General features: G+C 41.5%; 1 protein-coding gene across 1 annotated transcript in view; it reads left to right on the forward strand.

The window, feature by feature from the left end:
- The first annotated feature begins 7,215 nt into the window (after nt 1-7,215).
- The window catches only part of NSF (N-ethylmaleimide sensitive factor, vesicle fusing ATPase), a 150,373-nt gene continuing 139,308 nt past the window's right edge, over nt 7,216-18,280 (forward strand). The window contains exon 1 of the mRNA XM_045489323.1: nt 7,216-7,335. Coding sequence (XP_045345279.1) covers nt 7,324-7,335 — 12 coding nt within the window. The 5' untranslated portion in view covers nt 7,216-7,323. The remainder of the gene's footprint in view (nt 7,336-18,280) is intronic.

The following is an 18,280-nucleotide window of genomic DNA, read 5'->3' on the forward strand; positions in this document are numbered from 1 at the left end:
AATGTTGGAGCTAATAATAATGAGACTTTATCCCTCCACCCCTACTGACCTGAGAATACGCATTATTTTCCCAATATCTGCATTATGCCTGTGAATAAAACAAAGTCCCTGCCCACATGGCACTCAATTATTAAAGGATTACAACCATATATAGATTCACACATTAACACAGAGACATGTTTTATATACATACACACATATTTATGTTTTATCTTTTTATATGTGTTTTTTATACACATTATATGTTTCATATATTTTTTATTATGATATGCATGGGGAATGTGTGGGAGAGGGGCTAGAAGAAAACAGCTCTAATTTGCTAGTAAGTGTATTCAGGAGACAAGGTTGTGATTTTAAGTGATCTAGAGAAAATACTAATTTCAGAGGGCAAAACTCAACTTATTTATTTATTTTTTTTAAATACAAAACTGACAATTAGGAAGAAGGTTTAATTGAGATCATGGTAACTGTTCAGGGGAGGTTCATCCAGCTCAATTGCGGTGATCCAATAAATAAATTGCTACTGTAAGTGATGTTGACTGATTGGTTTTTATTTTTTAATTTTTTTAAATGTTTATTTATTTTTTATTTTTTATTTTAAAGTTTTTTTTTTTTTTCCAACGTTTATTTATTTTTGGGACAGAGAGAGACAGAGCATGAACGGGGGAGGGGCAGAGAGAGAGGGAGACACAGAATCGGAAACAGGCTCCAGGCTCTGAGCCATCAGCCCAGAGCCCGACGCGGGGCTGGAACTCACGGACCGCGAGATCGTGACCTGGCTGAAGTCGGACGCTTAACCGACTGCGCCACCCAGGCGCCCCAATGTTTATTTATTTTTGAGAGAACGAGAAAGAGAGAGAGAGACAGAGCGCAAGTGGGGGAGGGGCAGAGAGAGAGGGAGGCACAGAATCCAAAGCAGGCTTCAGGCTCTGAGCGGTGGGCCCAGAGCCTGATGTGGGGCTCAAACCCATGAACTGTGAGATCGTGACCTGAGCCGAAGTCGGCAGCTCAAGCTCAACCCACTGAGCCACCCAGGCGCCCCGGGGCCTTTTTGTTAATAGAAAAGATCACATCAATAGAAGGTTATTTGTACAGCATGGAAAGTACAGAGTGCTCTTGGGAGAAACAAAGATCCTTTCACCCTGAGAAACATTTTATTTGGAGATAGCTTTCCTTCTCTTAGTTAGACTTTAAGATTAGTTAACAGCGTTACCAGTAGTATAGTATTCTTGGTAGTGGTGGTTAGTTATCTGCTGCGTAATTGCTGGATCTGGTACTAAATGTGTCAGGTACTGTGTGATAATTATCTCATCTAATTCTCACATGAAAACATTTAAGTTCAGAGAGTCTAAATGTCACATAATATACCCACATCGCCTTCCCCCAAGTATCACTAAACTTATCCCTCTATTCTTTATTATTATTTATTTATGCCCAACATGGGGCTCAAACTCATGACCCTAAGATCAAGTGTCACATGCTCTACCTACTGAGCCAGCCAGGCGCCCCCTTAGCCCTCTATTCTGGTCACACTTCTGCTCAAGAGATGTCTTCTCCCTCTCTTGAAAAACCCTGCTGTACCTGTTCCTTGCCCTAGAAACAGCCCTCCAGAAAATTAATCCTTAGGAGAAACCTTAAGACACACCTTCACTTTTTCTCTACAGCCTTCCTGAGAACCGCCAGATAGCCAGTATTGCCAAGCCCAGTGAGCTGCAGTTTGTGGGCCTCTAGTGTCTTAAGATTTCAAGCAACTCAGCCTTCCCAGAAGACTCTGACTCCCTTTTCTCAAAATGCGTGAAAGCTCATAAGACCAATATCTGGGGGCGCCTGGGTGGCACAGTCGAGTAAGTGTCAGACTCTTGATCTCAGGTCAGGTCATGATCTCACAGTTCGTGAGTTCTAACCCCCTGTAGGGATCTGCACTGATCCTGCGGAGCCTGCTTGGGATTCTGTCTCTCCTTCTCTCTGCCCCTCTCCTGCTTGTGCACGCACTCCCGCTCTCTCTCTCTCAAAATAAATAAATAAATAAATAAATAAATAAATAAATAAATAAATAAATAAATAAATAAAACTTAAAAAAAAAGACCAATCTCTGAATAATTTCTTTTCAAAGAGGTGCAAGCAGCTCTCCAGACCCACAATATTAATCTGCAGGGTTAGGCAGCCCGGCAAGCGCTTTGGGGCTTGCACTGAAGGATCTTCTGGTTTCCATAGCAACGTTCGTTCCCTTCCATGGAAGATTCTATCATCACTCCTGCCCACTCAGACTTTCCAGAACAAATTGATTTTTGTGACTATAGGTGTTTGTCCTTGATCCTCCAAAGAGAAAAGACCTATTCATAAACAAACAAAACAAAACAAAAACAAAACAAAACAAAACCCAGAAAGCAAAAAAAAAAACAAAAAAAAAACAAAAAAAAAAACCAAAAACAAAAAGCCCAACAACAAAAAATCTGACTGCAGCTAGAATGCTGCATTGCATCAGTTAGTCTTCCTTTCTTTGAAAATTCCATATCGTTTCTTCATTTTGCTCCATCCCCTGGCCTTATCCATCATTTTGGAAAATAGGTTTCTCTGACAGAAAACAAACAGATGGCAACTCCATTTTCCTAAAACTGGCAATGATGGGGCTGTAAAATGAAATTTTCAGCAAGGCTCCCTTAAGCTTAGGGCATGGGTGGCTGACCTGTGGGTTATGATTGGAGGGGCAAGACTAAGGATTATTATCCACATATACAGAGATGTCACAATTTTTGAAATTTCACCAGTAGCAATTTGTTTCCTTAGGGAAGGCATCGCTCTCCCAGCAATATTCTCTTAAATTGCATATACTTCTGGGAGGAGTGATATATTAGGTTACTAATGCTGGAAGAACTTGGGAAAGAGAGGAGGGGGTGCAGAGGGAAGGGTATAAAAGGACCTCTGGAGACCGCTTTTATTTGCTTTACAATGATATCTTCTACAAGAGGGGTGGGCAGGTCCTTGTCACTCACATACACACGGCCACTGGAGGATGCTCTCTGACATCTACAATGCAGTGGCAAATTCACTGCATAGCACTGTTTTCTGAAACACCTGCATGCAGTCTTATTGGAAGATCATTGAAACCCACGCCTTAAAGTGACTAAAACACCTTTCTCTTCCCCCCCATCATTCGTTTAACCCTAGAGTTTCCGCAAGCAAAAGGTAGTTTCATTCTGGGTAACGTGGCAAGTGCCAAAAAGCTGCACTGCTTTATTAAATAAACTAGATGACACTGAATCAGTTCACTTCTATGTTGTTTACTATTGCCCTCATTCTTCAAAACACAGAAGAAATTTTTCCCCCAGTTAAATTGTTACAACTGTTAAACCAAAATGTCTATGTAACCAGGTCAGGGTTCTCCAGAGAAACAGACTCAATGGATATATATTGAGATTAAATATATAATATGTATCCATATAAAATAAAAAGGTTTATTGGCTCATGCAGTTGTGGAAGCTTAGGGAGTCCAAAAATTTGATAAGGGAGGCTGGCAAGCTGGAGATTCAGGAAAGAGTTGCAGTTCAAGTCTAAAGGCAGCGTGCTGGAACCAAGACGATGTGATATTGCTGATGAATTCAAAAGGCAGTCTGCTGGAAAATTTCTTGTTGCTCCAAAAAGATCAGCCTTTTAGTCAGTTCAGGCCTTTGGCTGGTTAGATGCGGCCCACCCACATTATGGAGAGCAATCTACTTTACTCAAAATCCATGGGTTTAAATGTAAATCTCATCTAAAAATATCCTTGTGGAAAAACATGCTGCATAATGTTTGACCAAGTATCTGTGCACTGTGACCCAGCCAAACTGATACATAAAATTGGCCATCACACTGAGTCACCCAGTAGCTATGTTCAACAAGAACTGATCTGGATCAAATCCTCACTACCCACCTCCCACTATTCACTGCTACTTATCCTAGATACTGCTATATCCAATTCCTTACTAGGTCATTATCTTTTGCACTCTCATTTGAGGTACCTACTACCCCTTTCCTCTCTGGCTCTATCCCTAGTCTCACCTCATCCACCTCTTGGTCCCCCTAAAACACCCTCCAGCCCTTAGAAAATGATGTCAGTCATTTATACTTTAGGATAAATTTAGGGATGCCAAGCTGGCTCAGTCACTAGGGCACGTGACTTCTGATCTCAGGGTCATGAGTTCGAGCCCCATGTTGGGCATTTTTAAAAAGAAGGTTAAATTTATTTTATTTATTATTATTTTTAAATTTTTTAAACATTTATTTACTTCTGAGAAAGAGAGGGAGACAGAGACAGAACATGAGCAGGGAAGGAGCAGAGACAGACAGAAACACAGAATTCAAAGCAGGCTCTAGGCTCTGAGCCATCAGCACAAAGCCCGATGTGGGGCTTGAACTCACAAGCCATGAGATCATGACCTGAGCTGAAGTCAGATACTTAACTGACTGAGTCACCCAGGCGCCCCAAAAGAAGGATAAATTTAAATCATTGTTAGCTGTCTTACCTATTTTCTCATTGTAAAAGGAAAGCTTGTTAAAAAGGTTTTAGGATTAACGAAGAGCTGAGGAAAGTATTTTTTTTGAGGAAGGGAAAGAAAAAGGAAAGTGACCACACACACACACAAATGAAGACAAAGGGGAACAGCCAGATTTTGCCTAAGACAGAAGCCAGATAAACTCCAGGGGTCTAGATAATTCAGGAATGGTCTTTTCAAGGTGACACCATTGCAGTAAATCCACTGTTTCCTTTCCTCCTCAGGATAGTCAAGATTGCAGTTGCTCGGGGAGAGACAGCATCTGACCGATGGAGCTTGGGTTCTGTGCTCTCTCCTGGGCCAGGGGATGGCAGGGCACTTTGTCAGACAATTATTTCCAAGCTGCATGAGCTGGAAGAACTGTGACTAGGAAAGGGGGACATGGATTTGGGGCAGCAAAATATTTATTGTCTATTGACTGTCTCTGTAAGGATTGCTCAAAGGTGTTGCAGAATCAGCTCCACTAGATCTAAGATAATCTTAAATATCAGAGCAAGGCACAGACAGGAAGCACAGACACGGAGACAGCTTGGAGCAAGGTCTCAGAATCCTTTTGCTCCAGCTGGATACTAAGCACCTTAAGGACAAGAGCTCATGTTTCCCGAGAGCTTCTTTGGTACACCGACCTGCAGGATCGTGCACATGACTCTGTTGAATTTATACCACTTGTGAGATGCTACATAGGACTGCTTATCACGGGTATACATGCTCTAAGCAGACACATTGGAACCCAACAAGGAGGCCTATCTTTCCTAGGTGGAAAGTGTTCCTCCTTGTTGGACACATTGAAGACATTTTCCCTTGCAATCTATTTTACTTAGTAACAAACCAGCAGTATAAATATATTTGCATTACTCTCTGGCCTTGAAAATCACAGGAGGTCATTGGACTGAGAACCACTGTCATCTTCTGGATCCGTTTGGTAAATCTTTTTGATGTATCAAGTCAAATTCAAAGTATCAAAAAGTGTAAGACACAACCATGAAGCTCATCTAATTATACCTCTCACTTTGTGAAGACAGTAAGGAAACTGGGGCTCAGAGAGGTTAAGGGATATGGCAAGTGAGTTGGCAGAGAAAGAATAGGGACAAGAACCCAAGCCTCCAGTCTCCCCAGTTCATTCTGATTATTTATGTAGTTTTTGCAGGTAAATAGATCAGAGTTCAACTAGTTGTCTTCCCTGATAAACTCTGACTCACTGATGATCTCGCTAACATCTGATTTGTTCAATAAAGCAGGATGGTTCTCGGGTACAGTGTGAGAGTTTATAAAACTGATCTTTTTACTTCTGTCCCTGGCCTGCCTTCAGGTCACTTTCTCATTTTTATTCTCAATTTTAAACCACTAAGCAAGCCCAGCTCTTCTAATTTTTTTTCCTTGGCTCATGTTGGAAAAACTATTTTTTTTTTCCTAATCATCTGTGAGAAATGAAAGATAACAAATTCTGTTGTTTCTCCTTGTCTTGTGTAAGTATGGAGAAAATTTAAGCTAGCAGGGGCATGGGCAATAAAAGCATCAAGAAAACTGTTAGGGGGCGCCTGGGTGGCGCAGTCTGTTAAGCGTCCGACTTCAGCCAGGTCACGATCTCGCGGTCCGTGAATTCGAGCCCCGCGTCGGGCTCTGGGCTGATGGCTCAGAGCCTGGAGCCTGTTTCCGATTCTGTGTCTCCCTCTCTCTCTGCCCCTCCCCCGTTCATGCTCTGTCTCTCTCTGTCCCAAAAATAAATAAACGTTGGAAAAAAAAAAAAAAAAAAGAAAACTGTTAGGCAGAATCTCAACCTTCTTGCATAGCGCTGATGCTGTTACTATTATTTATCCTATTATTGTCCCCTAGTCGTCTTTTTTTTTTTTTTAAATTCTTTCTAAGCAGGCTCCATGCCCAATGTGGGGCTTGAAGTCACGACCCCGAGATCAAGAGTCACACACGCTATTGGCTGAGCCTCTAGGCGCCCCTATTATCCTCTATTCTGAGATTCCAGTGAGCAAATAGTATAGTAGGTACATCGAGGTAAAAAAATGGATGAGTTTACGGCATATTTCACTCAAACTCTACCCTAGGGTCTAAAGTGAAACAACCCCGGGGAATGACAAAGATTGCTAAAAACATTACCTTTATAAATAAATATACTTAATAGTGAAGTTAAAAATATAGAAAAGAAAGTTCTAGAAATAATCACAATTCACTTTCAAATTTGATGAAAATACTGCATTTTCCAGGCTACACATAAGCTAAATATAAAGGCCAACGCTGATAATCTCCAGGAGCTAGGTAAACAAGCTCGCCTACAGAGAAAAGCTTGAATTAAGAACTTGAATTCAGAACCAACTGTACCCGTGTCGGGCGCTCTTAAGCACCTTTTCACAATTCAGTGGGTCTGGAAGCAGAAAGGCCGTTCCTGGGCAAGCGGCAACGGGCAAAGAGAAACAAGGCTAAGTAATTAAAGCATCAAAGGCCTTGCTACAAAGTCCAGCGCAAACGGCCAGATGGGACAAGATTCGCAAAAGAAGCCTTTGAGAAGTCGCCCGGGGACAGGCACTCGAAAAAACCGAGTCACTGCATCCACCGCTCGCGCTCAAGATGGCGTCACCGCCCCGCCCTCCCCAGGCGGCCCCGGAGCTCGCACGCGCCCTGCCGGGCGGGGACGCCAGGGACGTGGCCGGGCGCGTGCGCGGCCTCAAGGCGGCTGCGCGCCTGCGCGAGGGCGGGCGGCAGGCGCGCGCGCGCGCGCGCGGCGGGGGCGGGCTTTACTGAGCGCCCAGCTGCAGTCGCCGAGCCGGACGTGTCCGTGAAGATGGCGGGCCGGGTGAGTGCCGGCCCCGGAGCTACGGCTCGAGGCGGGGGTGCCGGGCTCGCGGGTACTCCGAGGTCCAGCCGGCTCCAGGGGAGGGGGAGTGAGTCCGAGCGAATGGGGAATTGGAGAGGGCGGCAAGCCGGAGAAGGGCATGCGGGTGAGAAGGGGGAGCGGTGGCAGGGGATTAGCCCTCCTCGGAAACTCCATCCCTCTAAGGAAGCTCTAGGGGAGGTGACCCCCTCACTACCCACCCCGGTCTCCTGGGTCTCCCTTAATTCTACCTTCCCATCCCTTGGGGCTTGTTACCCGCGTCCCCCAAGGCAACCGCAGGGTTGTGGCCGTCCCAGCCCCGTCGGACCGGCTCTGGGGGTTTCTCCGCACCCCCTTGCGAGGGCTTATTAGGTGCAGCCGCTGAAATAACTGCGGGGGATCCGTCTGCTGCGTTGGGGCGAGGGCTTTGGGAAGGAACATTAGGGACCCATTTCTGCTTCAGAGTGAAAGGTCTTAGGAGAGGAGGAGGGGGTGCAAATGACTTTTAGTGTTAAACCCCAGCCATCTAGGGGACCTGTCACTGTCGGGTCAGGCAGGAATGTCTTTAGCTTGGAATAGGGATGCATTGGGGGTGTCGCGGCTTGTTTTTATGAATGACAGTCGCTTTGAATGCAGCAGAATATGTGGTAGTTTCAGGGTTTTAAATTTTACTTCCTCCTTGAGCCTCCTAAGATCGCGGTGTAGTATGGGTTTGGCAAGGGGAGGTAGGGCTGGTACTGTGCTGTACTGCAGAGTGCGTTGAGCTGAAAGCCCTCTGAGGGATGCATCCTGCCCAGAGATGACACTGATCATCAACCTGGGGACATTAACTGCGTCACTGGGGATAAGGATGTGCTTGACTGGTTTATTTATACCGGAATATTTGAACAAGTTTGCATAGATTTATGCATACATACAAATGTCCAATCTAAAAGGAATTGTAACTCGTGAGATTATGGAGTGAGAAGAGACCTTACAGGTCATTTAATTTGACCTCTTCCTCTTCCTTTTTCCCGTAGTCTCTCCTTTTATCTATCCACCCGTGCTTCAGATTCTCTTTTCCCACCTAAGACACCCCACTCCTGTGTATTCACCTGTTCCCTCTTAACATGCTTAAGCTTCTCCCATCTTAAGACAAATCCTCCCTTCACCCCCACAGCTGTCCCGTTGTCTCTTCCCACTTTTCAGCCAGAAATTTTGATAGAGTTGTGTACATTTATTGTCTCCCATTTGTTTACCACTTTCCTACCCCTCAGCCCGCCCACTGCAGTCTGATTTCTGGCCCTATCATTCTACTGAAATGTGTCCCTAAACTTAATTGACATTTTCAGTTCTTTGTCTGACTTGCTGTCTGCACAGCATTTGCCATCGTTGACCATTGCCTCCATGGAAAACGCTCTTCCCATGGCTTCTGTGCAGCCTTGCTCCGGTTTTTACTCAGACCTCTCTTTTGCAGACTCACCCTCCTCTACCCTGTTATTCAATGCAGATATTCCTCAAGGCTGTCTTCTCACTCCGTTTTCTCTTCAGGCATTCTCTTCACCTACCCTCTCTATGCCCACGATGCTCAGTATTTTACTCCCAGTCCAGACTTATCCTTTAAGTTCCAGATCAATATGCCGGACTGCCTATTTAAAACCAAGGCATCTCAAAGACTACTGTTCAAATCTAAACCCACCTAATTAGTACTTTCTCTGTTTTCTATTTCAGTGAATGGCACCACCTTCCGTGCACTTACATAAGCTGGAAACCAGGGTGGGGTGGGGTGGTGATGGTGGCGGTCATGGTCATCCTTCATACCGCCTCTCTCCCCCCACATCGTCTGCCCCGCTGTAAAATTCATCACTGAGTTCTGTTCTGCGCCCCGCGCGCCCCCCCCATCCCAGCCGCTTACAAAAAAGGGTATTATTAGGGCCAAAGAATCTGTCTTGGGCATTGCTGCTTTAAACTATACCCAAAGAAGCCACTGGAATGGTCATGTGGGTTCCATCATTTTAACATATCCTAAAAATCTCTTCAATCTGTCCACCTCTCTACATCTTCATTTCCACCTCATTTCCCCAAACTACCATCATTTGTGGTCTGGACTACTTTGGAAAGCTCTCTAGAGGTCTCTTTACAACATTTTCCACATTGATTATTTCCTCCCGTGCCTGTTGCTACTTAAACCCCTACCTCAGTAGCATCGAGTTACTTTTGGGAGAACATCAAATCCGAACTGGGCCTTTAAGGCCCTTTGTGGTTCCACTCCTGCTTCTCTGTACTCATTCTCTTACTCTCTCTGCTCAGGTTATATAAGAATTCAGTTCCTTGAACTTTAGTAGTTTTTCTTACCACAAGGTCTTTGCATGTGCTGTTTCCTTTCTTTGTAATGTTCTGTTCCCAACCATTTACCTCCTACTCATAGATCACTCGTGTACTCGAGAGAAGCGTGTTCTGATCCCACACAAGTCAGGATCCTTTGTTACATGCCTTTGAACAACTGTATGCCTTTCGTTAGAGATTTAACGGTGATATACAATTTTTTTAATGTTTATTTTTTGAGAGAGAGAGACAGAGCACGAGCGGGGAAGGGGCAGAGAGAGGGAGATGCATAATCTGAAGCAGGCTGCAGGCTCCGAGCTGTCAGCACAGAGCCCAATGCAAGGCTGAAACCCATGAAACCGTGATATCGTGACGTGAGCTGAAGTCAGACGCTTAACCTACTGAGCCATCCAGTCGCCCCAGCTGTTTGTCATTTTAAATATGTTGATGTGATTATTTGCCTTTACTATTTATCTTCCATGAAAGAAGAGGCCATGTTAGTTTTTTACCATCATCATCTGTGCTTTGCACACTGCCTGGGACCTAGGAGCTCAATACATTTTTGTTTATTTATTTTTTAATTTATTTTTTAATGTTTATTTATTACTGAGAAAGAGAGACAGCATGAGCATAGGCGGGGTAGAGAGAGGGGGAGACACAGAATCAGAAGCAGACTCCAGGCTCCGAGCTGTTAGCACAGGGCCTGACGCAGGGCTCGAACCCACAAACCATGAGATCATGACCTGAGCCGCAGTCAGAGGCTTAACCGACTGAGCCACCTAGGCGCCCCACATTTTTGTTTAAATTGAGCCTAGGGGTGCCAGGTGGCTCAGTCGGTTAAGCCTCTGACTTCGGCTCAGGTCATGATCTCATGGTTTCTGAGTCCGAGCCCTGCGTCAGGCTCTGCTGACAGCTCAGAGCCAGGAGCCTGCTTCAGATTCTGTGTCTCTTCTCTCTGCCCCTACCCCGCTCACTCTCTGTCTCATAAATAATTGTTAAAAAAAAAAAAAAATTAAAACGAGTCTCATCTAGCCTGGGTGGCTCAGTCGGGTAAGTGTCTGAACTCTTGGTTTCCGCTCTGATCATGAGCCAAAACTCACAGTTTGTGAATTCGAGCCCCCTGTCGAGCTCCACGCTGACAGCAGCGATCCTGCTTGGGATTCTCTCTCTCCCTCTTTCTCTGGTGCTTCCTGCCACCCCCTGCACACGTGCACTCTCCTCCCCCCCCCCACCCCAAAATAAATAAATAAATTTAGAATGAATTTAACCTAATCTGTGTGTGAATACTCTACCAATAGAGAGTGCAGACCATTAAAGCTAGCCCATTTTAGTGTCACGTTAGGCCTTTTTTGTATGGAGTTCCATGTAATTTTTAGATAGATATGATTTCTGCTCTTTAGAGCCATGTAGAACTAAAGAAAACAGTTTCTTTTCCATGTGACAGCTCCTCTGATATTTTAAGACAGGTTACAAATTCTCTCAGGTTTTCTCTTTTGCAAATTAAACATCTCCAATTCCTCAAATATTCTGTATTCCAAACCCTTCATCATTTGGGTTACCTTCCTTTGGAAATGCTGTTTTACCAATGTTTCTTCTAAAATGTGCCCCAACTAGAACAGAATGATTAGTGAAGAATATGCTGAACTCTTATTCTCTTGAGCTGGACACTAGTGTTATTAATACAGGATAAAATTGTGTTCACTTTTTCTTTTTTTTTAATGTCTATTTATTTTTCAGAGAGACACAGAGCATGTGTGGGTAAGGGGCAGAGAGACAGGGAGACAGAGAATCTGAAGCAGGTTCCAGGCTTTGAGCTGTCAGCATAGAGCCTGATGCGGGGCTCAAGCTCACGAACCACAAGATCATGACCTGAGCCAAAGTTGGACGCTTAACCAACTGAGCCACCCAGGCACCCTGTATTCGCTTTTTTCTGCAGTAATATAATGAGCTTGCAGTCAATTAGAACTCTCATGAGCCTGGAGCCTGCTTCGGATTCTTTGTCTCCCTCTCTCTCTGCCCTTCCCCCGTGCATGCTCTCTCTCTTTCTTTCAAGGATAAATGAACGTTAAAAAAATTTTTTTTTAAATTGGCTCTCCCATCCCCTTGTAGGTATTGTGCAGTTGGTTTATCGAACCTCAGTATAAAACCTTACATTTATCCCCTTTACAATTCAGTTTTTTGGAGAGTCAGGGCCTACCTATTACTTGTTCAAGGTCTTCTTGATTCTGCGATTCTTTTATGCAACACAGCTCTGTCTGCCAATTTTGTTTTCACGTGTAGGTTTTAAAATCATGACTTCTGTGTCTACATTCCAGTCATTATTAAAAAGGAGAATGAGGTGGGTCAGAAATAGCCCATGAGCATGCTGTTAGAGACCTTCCTCTAGGCTGATGCATATCAAGATATCTTGGGTGCTATCACTTAAATACAAACCTATCTCGTTTACTTCTGACAAAACCACCTGCAAGCTAGGTAGTATTAATATTGTTTCACTCAGAGAGAGAGGCTCAGTAATTTGCCAGCTTCACAAGAAGCAGGGTCAAGGTATGAATTCAGCTCTGTTTGTTACTATTACCTGCTTCACCAACTTAGTTGTAATGGTATAGGGAAGAGTAGATTCACCCTAGCTAGGACTTTTGGAGGTTGCTGCCAAAGTTTGATTTTCAAAAACTACCTTCTGTCTTTTGGAAAATCGGATTGGCCTATCTATCTTTGGCCCCTCTCTGTCTTCTATCTTGTGATAGTCATAATTTCCTAGTAACTATTGATGTTTAGCAAATAGAGTTAGCCTTGTTGTAATACTTTTTAAATGGGTTCTGAATTTCCTTTTTAGGGGGGGAAAAGCTATTTTGAATTATTGCTTTTGGTTAGTGTAATTTTGACATTCTGATATTTTGTAGATGGTATTTATATTCACTTTGTAATTGAAGGTGGTTTTTGGGTTTTTTTTCCCCCCTGTTGTATCACTGATTGTTGCTGTTGGTAGCTTTAGTGACCTGTATATCTTGTCCTCTGCTGTTTTGGCCAAAAAAGGGCAGCGTTGTGTTTAATTTATCTGGGAAATTGGCTTACCAATGAAATGTGTGATGTTATTCAGTATATAGCATTTAGGTCATCAGAAATTGGACTAATCCTAAAATATCTTGAAGCTCCTAATCTGAAAAGCAAAGAACCTTGGGGCACCTGGCTGGCTCATTCAGTGGAGTGTGTGACTCTTGATCTCAGGGTTGTAAGTTCAAACCTCAGGTTGGGTGTAGAGATTGCTTAAAAAAATAAAAATTTTGAAAGGCAAAGAACCTAAAAGAAAAATTTTAACTTTTTTTTTTTTTTTTTTTTTTTTAGTATATTTACTGTTTGAAAAAAATATGGAATTGTAAGTTGGATACATTTTATAATAAATGATGAATTGATTTAAACTTGCTTGGTTTCCTTTGACCTTTCAAAATGATTCAATTAGGTAGTAACTATTCTTGGCTGTTTTACATTTTTGCTGGTAATAAAGCAGATTCTACAGTTCCAATTCTTATTACTTACGTTGAACACAGACTCTTATTTATAAATGAACTCCACAGACAGACGGCTACCGCTGCCCCAGGCCTCCACACTGTCTGTCAGAACTCTTATGCTACAGCTTCTTTGGAACCGTGGAATCAGAAGTAGAGGAAAGAAAGAATCTGAAATACAGCCTTACTTGCTTGGGAGAGCTGACTCTGAGCAGGGAGAGGCTCCTTAGTAAAGTTGCTCCAGTGGTGTGGCCTTCTGGGCCTCTTATGCCATCAGCACCACCTAGTTACTGAAAAGAAAAGTAGAAGGGCTTATCACGTCGCCCGAACTTTTTGTACTCTGTCTTTTAAAATTGCCAGAAATCTCACTTGCCAGAGATTCCGTAGTCTCTTTCTGAAAATATGCCTACATTAATGCAAATAAATCCAATGGATCACTTCATGAATTCTTACACCTAGTTGAGGTAAATTTGTGGTGAAGAAATAGGAGTAGGGTGATGTTAAATAGGAATCTAAGGGAGAGAACTGTCTTAGGAGTTGAAAGAGGTGTAGAAAGATGTTAGAGGTAAAATTTACCTAATATCGGTTTTGATGAGGGCAGGCTAGTGTATTTAGTATCAGTTACTACAGTGATGAAACTTTTGTAGCTTAGTCTAGAAACGTAGCCATTTGTAACCTTTTGTGAGTGAACACCATCTTTTTGTAAATTGGGGATAGCTTATGTGCAATACCACAAGTCAAAGCAAGTAATACAGAATGTTTTGTAGTGTTGTTTCCTAAATCAAAGTCATGGTATCTAAAGTGTATCAACTTTGTGCAGCCTTACATGCAGTAGTTATTGTTTTTGTATGTTACTTTACTGGAGATTTTTTAAAGTATCTTCAAATGCTGTAGATTTTAGAAAACAAAAAGGAAGTCTTTATAGCACTATTAAATACCTTTTTGAAACCAGAGGAATTTATGCTTAAAATGGGTGGATTTTTTCAAGTATTTAAATGAAGGTTCAGAGGCATAAGGTGAAAGTATATTATTGTGGTGTTGAAAATTCTTGAATTGGCAGAACAGTGAACCCTTAGAAACCTCTGCATTGGCCATGCACTAGACACTTGCTATAATGCAGTTCTTAAGGATCTGTACTCTGGGTATTGTATCTCAGGTAAAAATCTCTCTCTCTCTCTCTCTCTCTCTCTCTCTCTCTCTGAGGCTTTTTACTTATTTTTTTAAAGATTTATTTCTTTAATCTCTACACCCAATGTGGGGCTTGAATTCACAACCCCGAGATCAAGAGTCACTTATCTATTCACTGAGCCAGTCAGGCGTACCAGTAAAAATCTCTTTATGAGATTCTTTTTCATACTTTAATATTAATACCCTTGAATGGGCTCTGAGGTCTACATTATACTACCTTCAGTTTCCTAGTGATTTAATCTTATAATTTCCAACTTTTTATGGTGGAAACTAAATATTCCCTTCATGACTATAACTGTTTCTAGAAGTTCTATGCACTCAAACGACTATAATTTATATACATTTTAAGAGATTTCAAGCATGCTGGAAAATAACATATATATCCATATGCTCACCTTCCAGATTTAAGTGGTAACATATTGTGATATTTGTTTCAGAACTTGAATTTTTAGAAATAAAACATTGCAGATCGAATTGAATCCCTTTTGATTCTCCTTTGGATTCCACTACCCTTTTCCAGAAATAACCACTCTCCTAAAGTTGGTATAGATCCTTTCTGTGCACATTTATGTATGTTTGTGCCCATAAGTAATATATTTTGTGTGTTTTATTCTGTGTGTATGGTGTCATACTGTATCTTTCCTTCTGCAACCTGCATTTTTAAAATTTAAAATGGCGGGGCGCCTGGGTGGCGCAGTCGGTTAAGCGTCCGACTTCAGCCAGGTCACGGTCTCGCGGTCCGTGAGTTCGAGCCCCGCGTCGGGCTCTGGGCTGATGGCTCAGAGCCTGGAGCCTGTTTCCGATTCTGTGTCTCCCTCTCTCTCTGCCCCTCCCCCGTTCATGCTCTGTCTCTCTCTGTCCCAAAAATAAATAAACGTTGAAAAAAATAAGAAAAAAATAAAAATAAATAAAATTTAAAATGGCATTTCAAATTTAGTCATGTTGGTATATAGAGAGCCAGTTAATTCTGTTTACTACGTAGTATTCTATTTTGTGAATATACCAAAATTATCTGTTTTATTATCTGAGGATAATTTAAGTGGCTTCTAATTTTTTTCTGGAGTGCACATTCTTTTATATGTCTCCTTACATACATATGTAAGAATTTCTTTAGGATATATGTCTAGAGACATGGACATTGCTACGTAGAATTGCTGGGTGATGAGTTACCTTTGTCTTTACCTGGTTTTACCAGTTTGCAGTCTTGCCAGCAGTATACGAGTGCCTGTTACTCATGTCCTTTCCAGCACTTAACATTGCAGACATTTTAGCTTTTACAATATGATGGATGTAAACAATCTTATTTGCATTTTTTTCCTAATGTCTCGTGAGATTGAGCAGTTTTCATATTGGTCATTGGGATTTCCTCTTTTGTGAATCACCTTTGCCCATTTTTACTGTTGGGCCATTAGCAATTTTTAAAATATCGATTTGTAGAGTTTTCCTTTTGTAGGGACTAAGTTATGCTTTGGCATCTAATTCTTTTTTTTTTTTTTTTTTTTTTTAACGTTTATTTATTTTTGAGAGACAGCAGGGAGGGGCAGAGAGAGAGGGAGACACAGAATCTGAAGCAGTCTCCAGGCTCTGAGCTGTCAGCACAGAGCCTGTCATGGGGCTTGAACTCACGAACTGTGAGATCATGACCTGGGCCGAAGTCAGAGGCTTAACTGACTGAGCCACCCAGGTGCCCCTCTTTTTTTTTTTTTTTTTTTTTAAATGTTCATTTATTTTTGAGAGAGAGAGAGAGAGCATGTGAGCTTGCATGAGTGGGGGAGGGGCAGAGAGAGAGGGAGACAGGATCCCAAGCAGGCTTTGTGCTGACAGTAGAGAACCTGACGTAGGGTGGGGGTGGGGGTCTGCAACCCAGGAACCCCGAGATCATGACTTCAGCAGAAGTCAGAACCTTAACTGAGTCACCCAGGCACTCCTGGAATTTATTTAGTTGCAAACAGCTTCTCCCAGACAGTAGTGATCTTTTCCCGGTTATAGAGTTTGTTTGTTTGTTTGTTTATTATGTACATATGTTTATTTTGAGAGAGAGGGAGAGAGCGAGCACAAGTGGGGGAGGGACAGAGAGAGATGGAGAGAGAATCCCAAACAGGCTCCTGATGTGGTATTGATCTCACAACCATGAGATCACAACCTGAGCTGATATCAAGAGTCAGTCAGCTTTACCAACCAGGCCACCCAGGCGCCCCACAGAGTTTTACATTTAAATTTTTATTATAGCCAGCAAGGGCGCCTGGGTGGCTCAGTCGGTTAAGTGTCTGAGTTCAACTCAGGTCACAATCTCATGTTTTGTGGGTTTGACCCTGGCATCAGACTCTCAGCTGTCAGCATGGAGCCCACTCAGATTCTCTGTCTCCCTCTCTCTCTGCCACTACCCAGCTCGCTCTCTCTGTCTCTCAAAAACAAATTTCATTAGAGCTAGCTATAAATACCTACCTTTTTTTTTTTTTACCTTTATGATTATTACGTTTGTGTGTTTTAAAAGAAATCTTTACCTACCTTGAATATTTTCTTCTAAATGGTTTAACATTTGCGTTTTACATTTTGGTATTTAATTCATCTGGAATTTATTTTTGTGTTTGCTGTGAATTGGGAAGCTAATTTTATCTTTTCTGTATGTGTAGCCAGTTATCTTAATATCATTATTGAGTCCATCCTTTTTTTCACTGATTTTTAATGCTCTCTGTGTTTTATGTCCACTCTAAGTTTGGACTCTATTTTGGTTCATATTCTGTTTGCCTATATGTGTACCAGTTTCAGTGTTTTAATTAAAATAGCTTTAATATTATATTAAATATATCAGATATGTTTTATTATAAATATATTATTTAATATTATATATATTATACAATAGCTTTAGAATTATTCTTGCTATATGCTAAAATTATTCTTGCCCCCTCTTTATTTTTCTTTATTTGGCATTTCTTGGCCCTTTTCCATATGATAATAATCTTTCCTCTTTTAAAAAATATCATTTTCTTTAAATTTAAAATTTATTTTTATTGCTATTGATTTTGACCTACTTTTTTTTCTTATATTTTACAAGGGTAGATACAAAGACCACTTCAACAAAATTCAGCTGAATTGCTCAAGGAAGCTGATTTTCTTTTCTTTTCTTTCTTTCTTTCTTTCTTTCTTTCTTTCTTTCTTTCTTTCTTTCTTTCTTTCTTTCACATGAAGCCAAAAAGTACTAACACATTGTGCTCTATAGATTTAATACCAATGAATTAGCATCAGCTGTTTATGAGTAATGCAGGGTATTTTGGTCCTTTGCTAAATTCAGAATGAAGTGCTAAAGTTCTTACGTGTTTTGCACTAACCATATAGATCTTTGGTAATGGAGAAAATGGGAAAATTATTAAAGTAAGAAATAAGTTGTCATTTTTGAAATCCAACATTCACTAATAAAGAGTATTTTGCTGGTGGATTTTTAAATATTGTGAAGTGTTTTTAGTGTTATATGCATATGAACAAACATTTTCTTGGTTGACAAGCAATGAGAATAGCAATTATCACTGATTCTGGGTCTTCCAAAGAACATCAGTGTGGGAGAATTAAAAAAATTTAGTTATCCTAGTTACTTTTTCCCTAGAGAATATTATTGACAACATTTTGTGAGATGATAAAAGACTTGAACAGAGCTTCGTGTGGAGGTATTAACGAATGATTGTTGAGTGAATGGATGAACATTTATTTCAAAGTACTTAAATAAATTGCCATTTTGGACAATGTAGTTTGAATTCTAATTTTATATTCTCTGCCAGACTATCAGATAATTAAAAATGTGGCATAGATCAAACTTTAAACAGTTGCTGGACTTCATGCTAGTCTTTTTTCTCCATGCACTGATATTGAGTCTGGTTACTGATTTTTGTATATAAAGCCTTCCAGTCAATTTACTACTTATCAAGCATCAAAAAAAT

This window comes from Leopardus geoffroyi, chromosome E1 (assembly GCF_018350155.1).
Source record: "Leopardus geoffroyi isolate Oge1 chromosome E1, O.geoffroyi_Oge1_pat1.0, whole genome shotgun sequence".
In the NCBI taxonomy this organism is placed as follows: Eukaryota; Metazoa; Chordata; class Mammalia; order Carnivora; family Felidae; genus Leopardus; species Leopardus geoffroyi.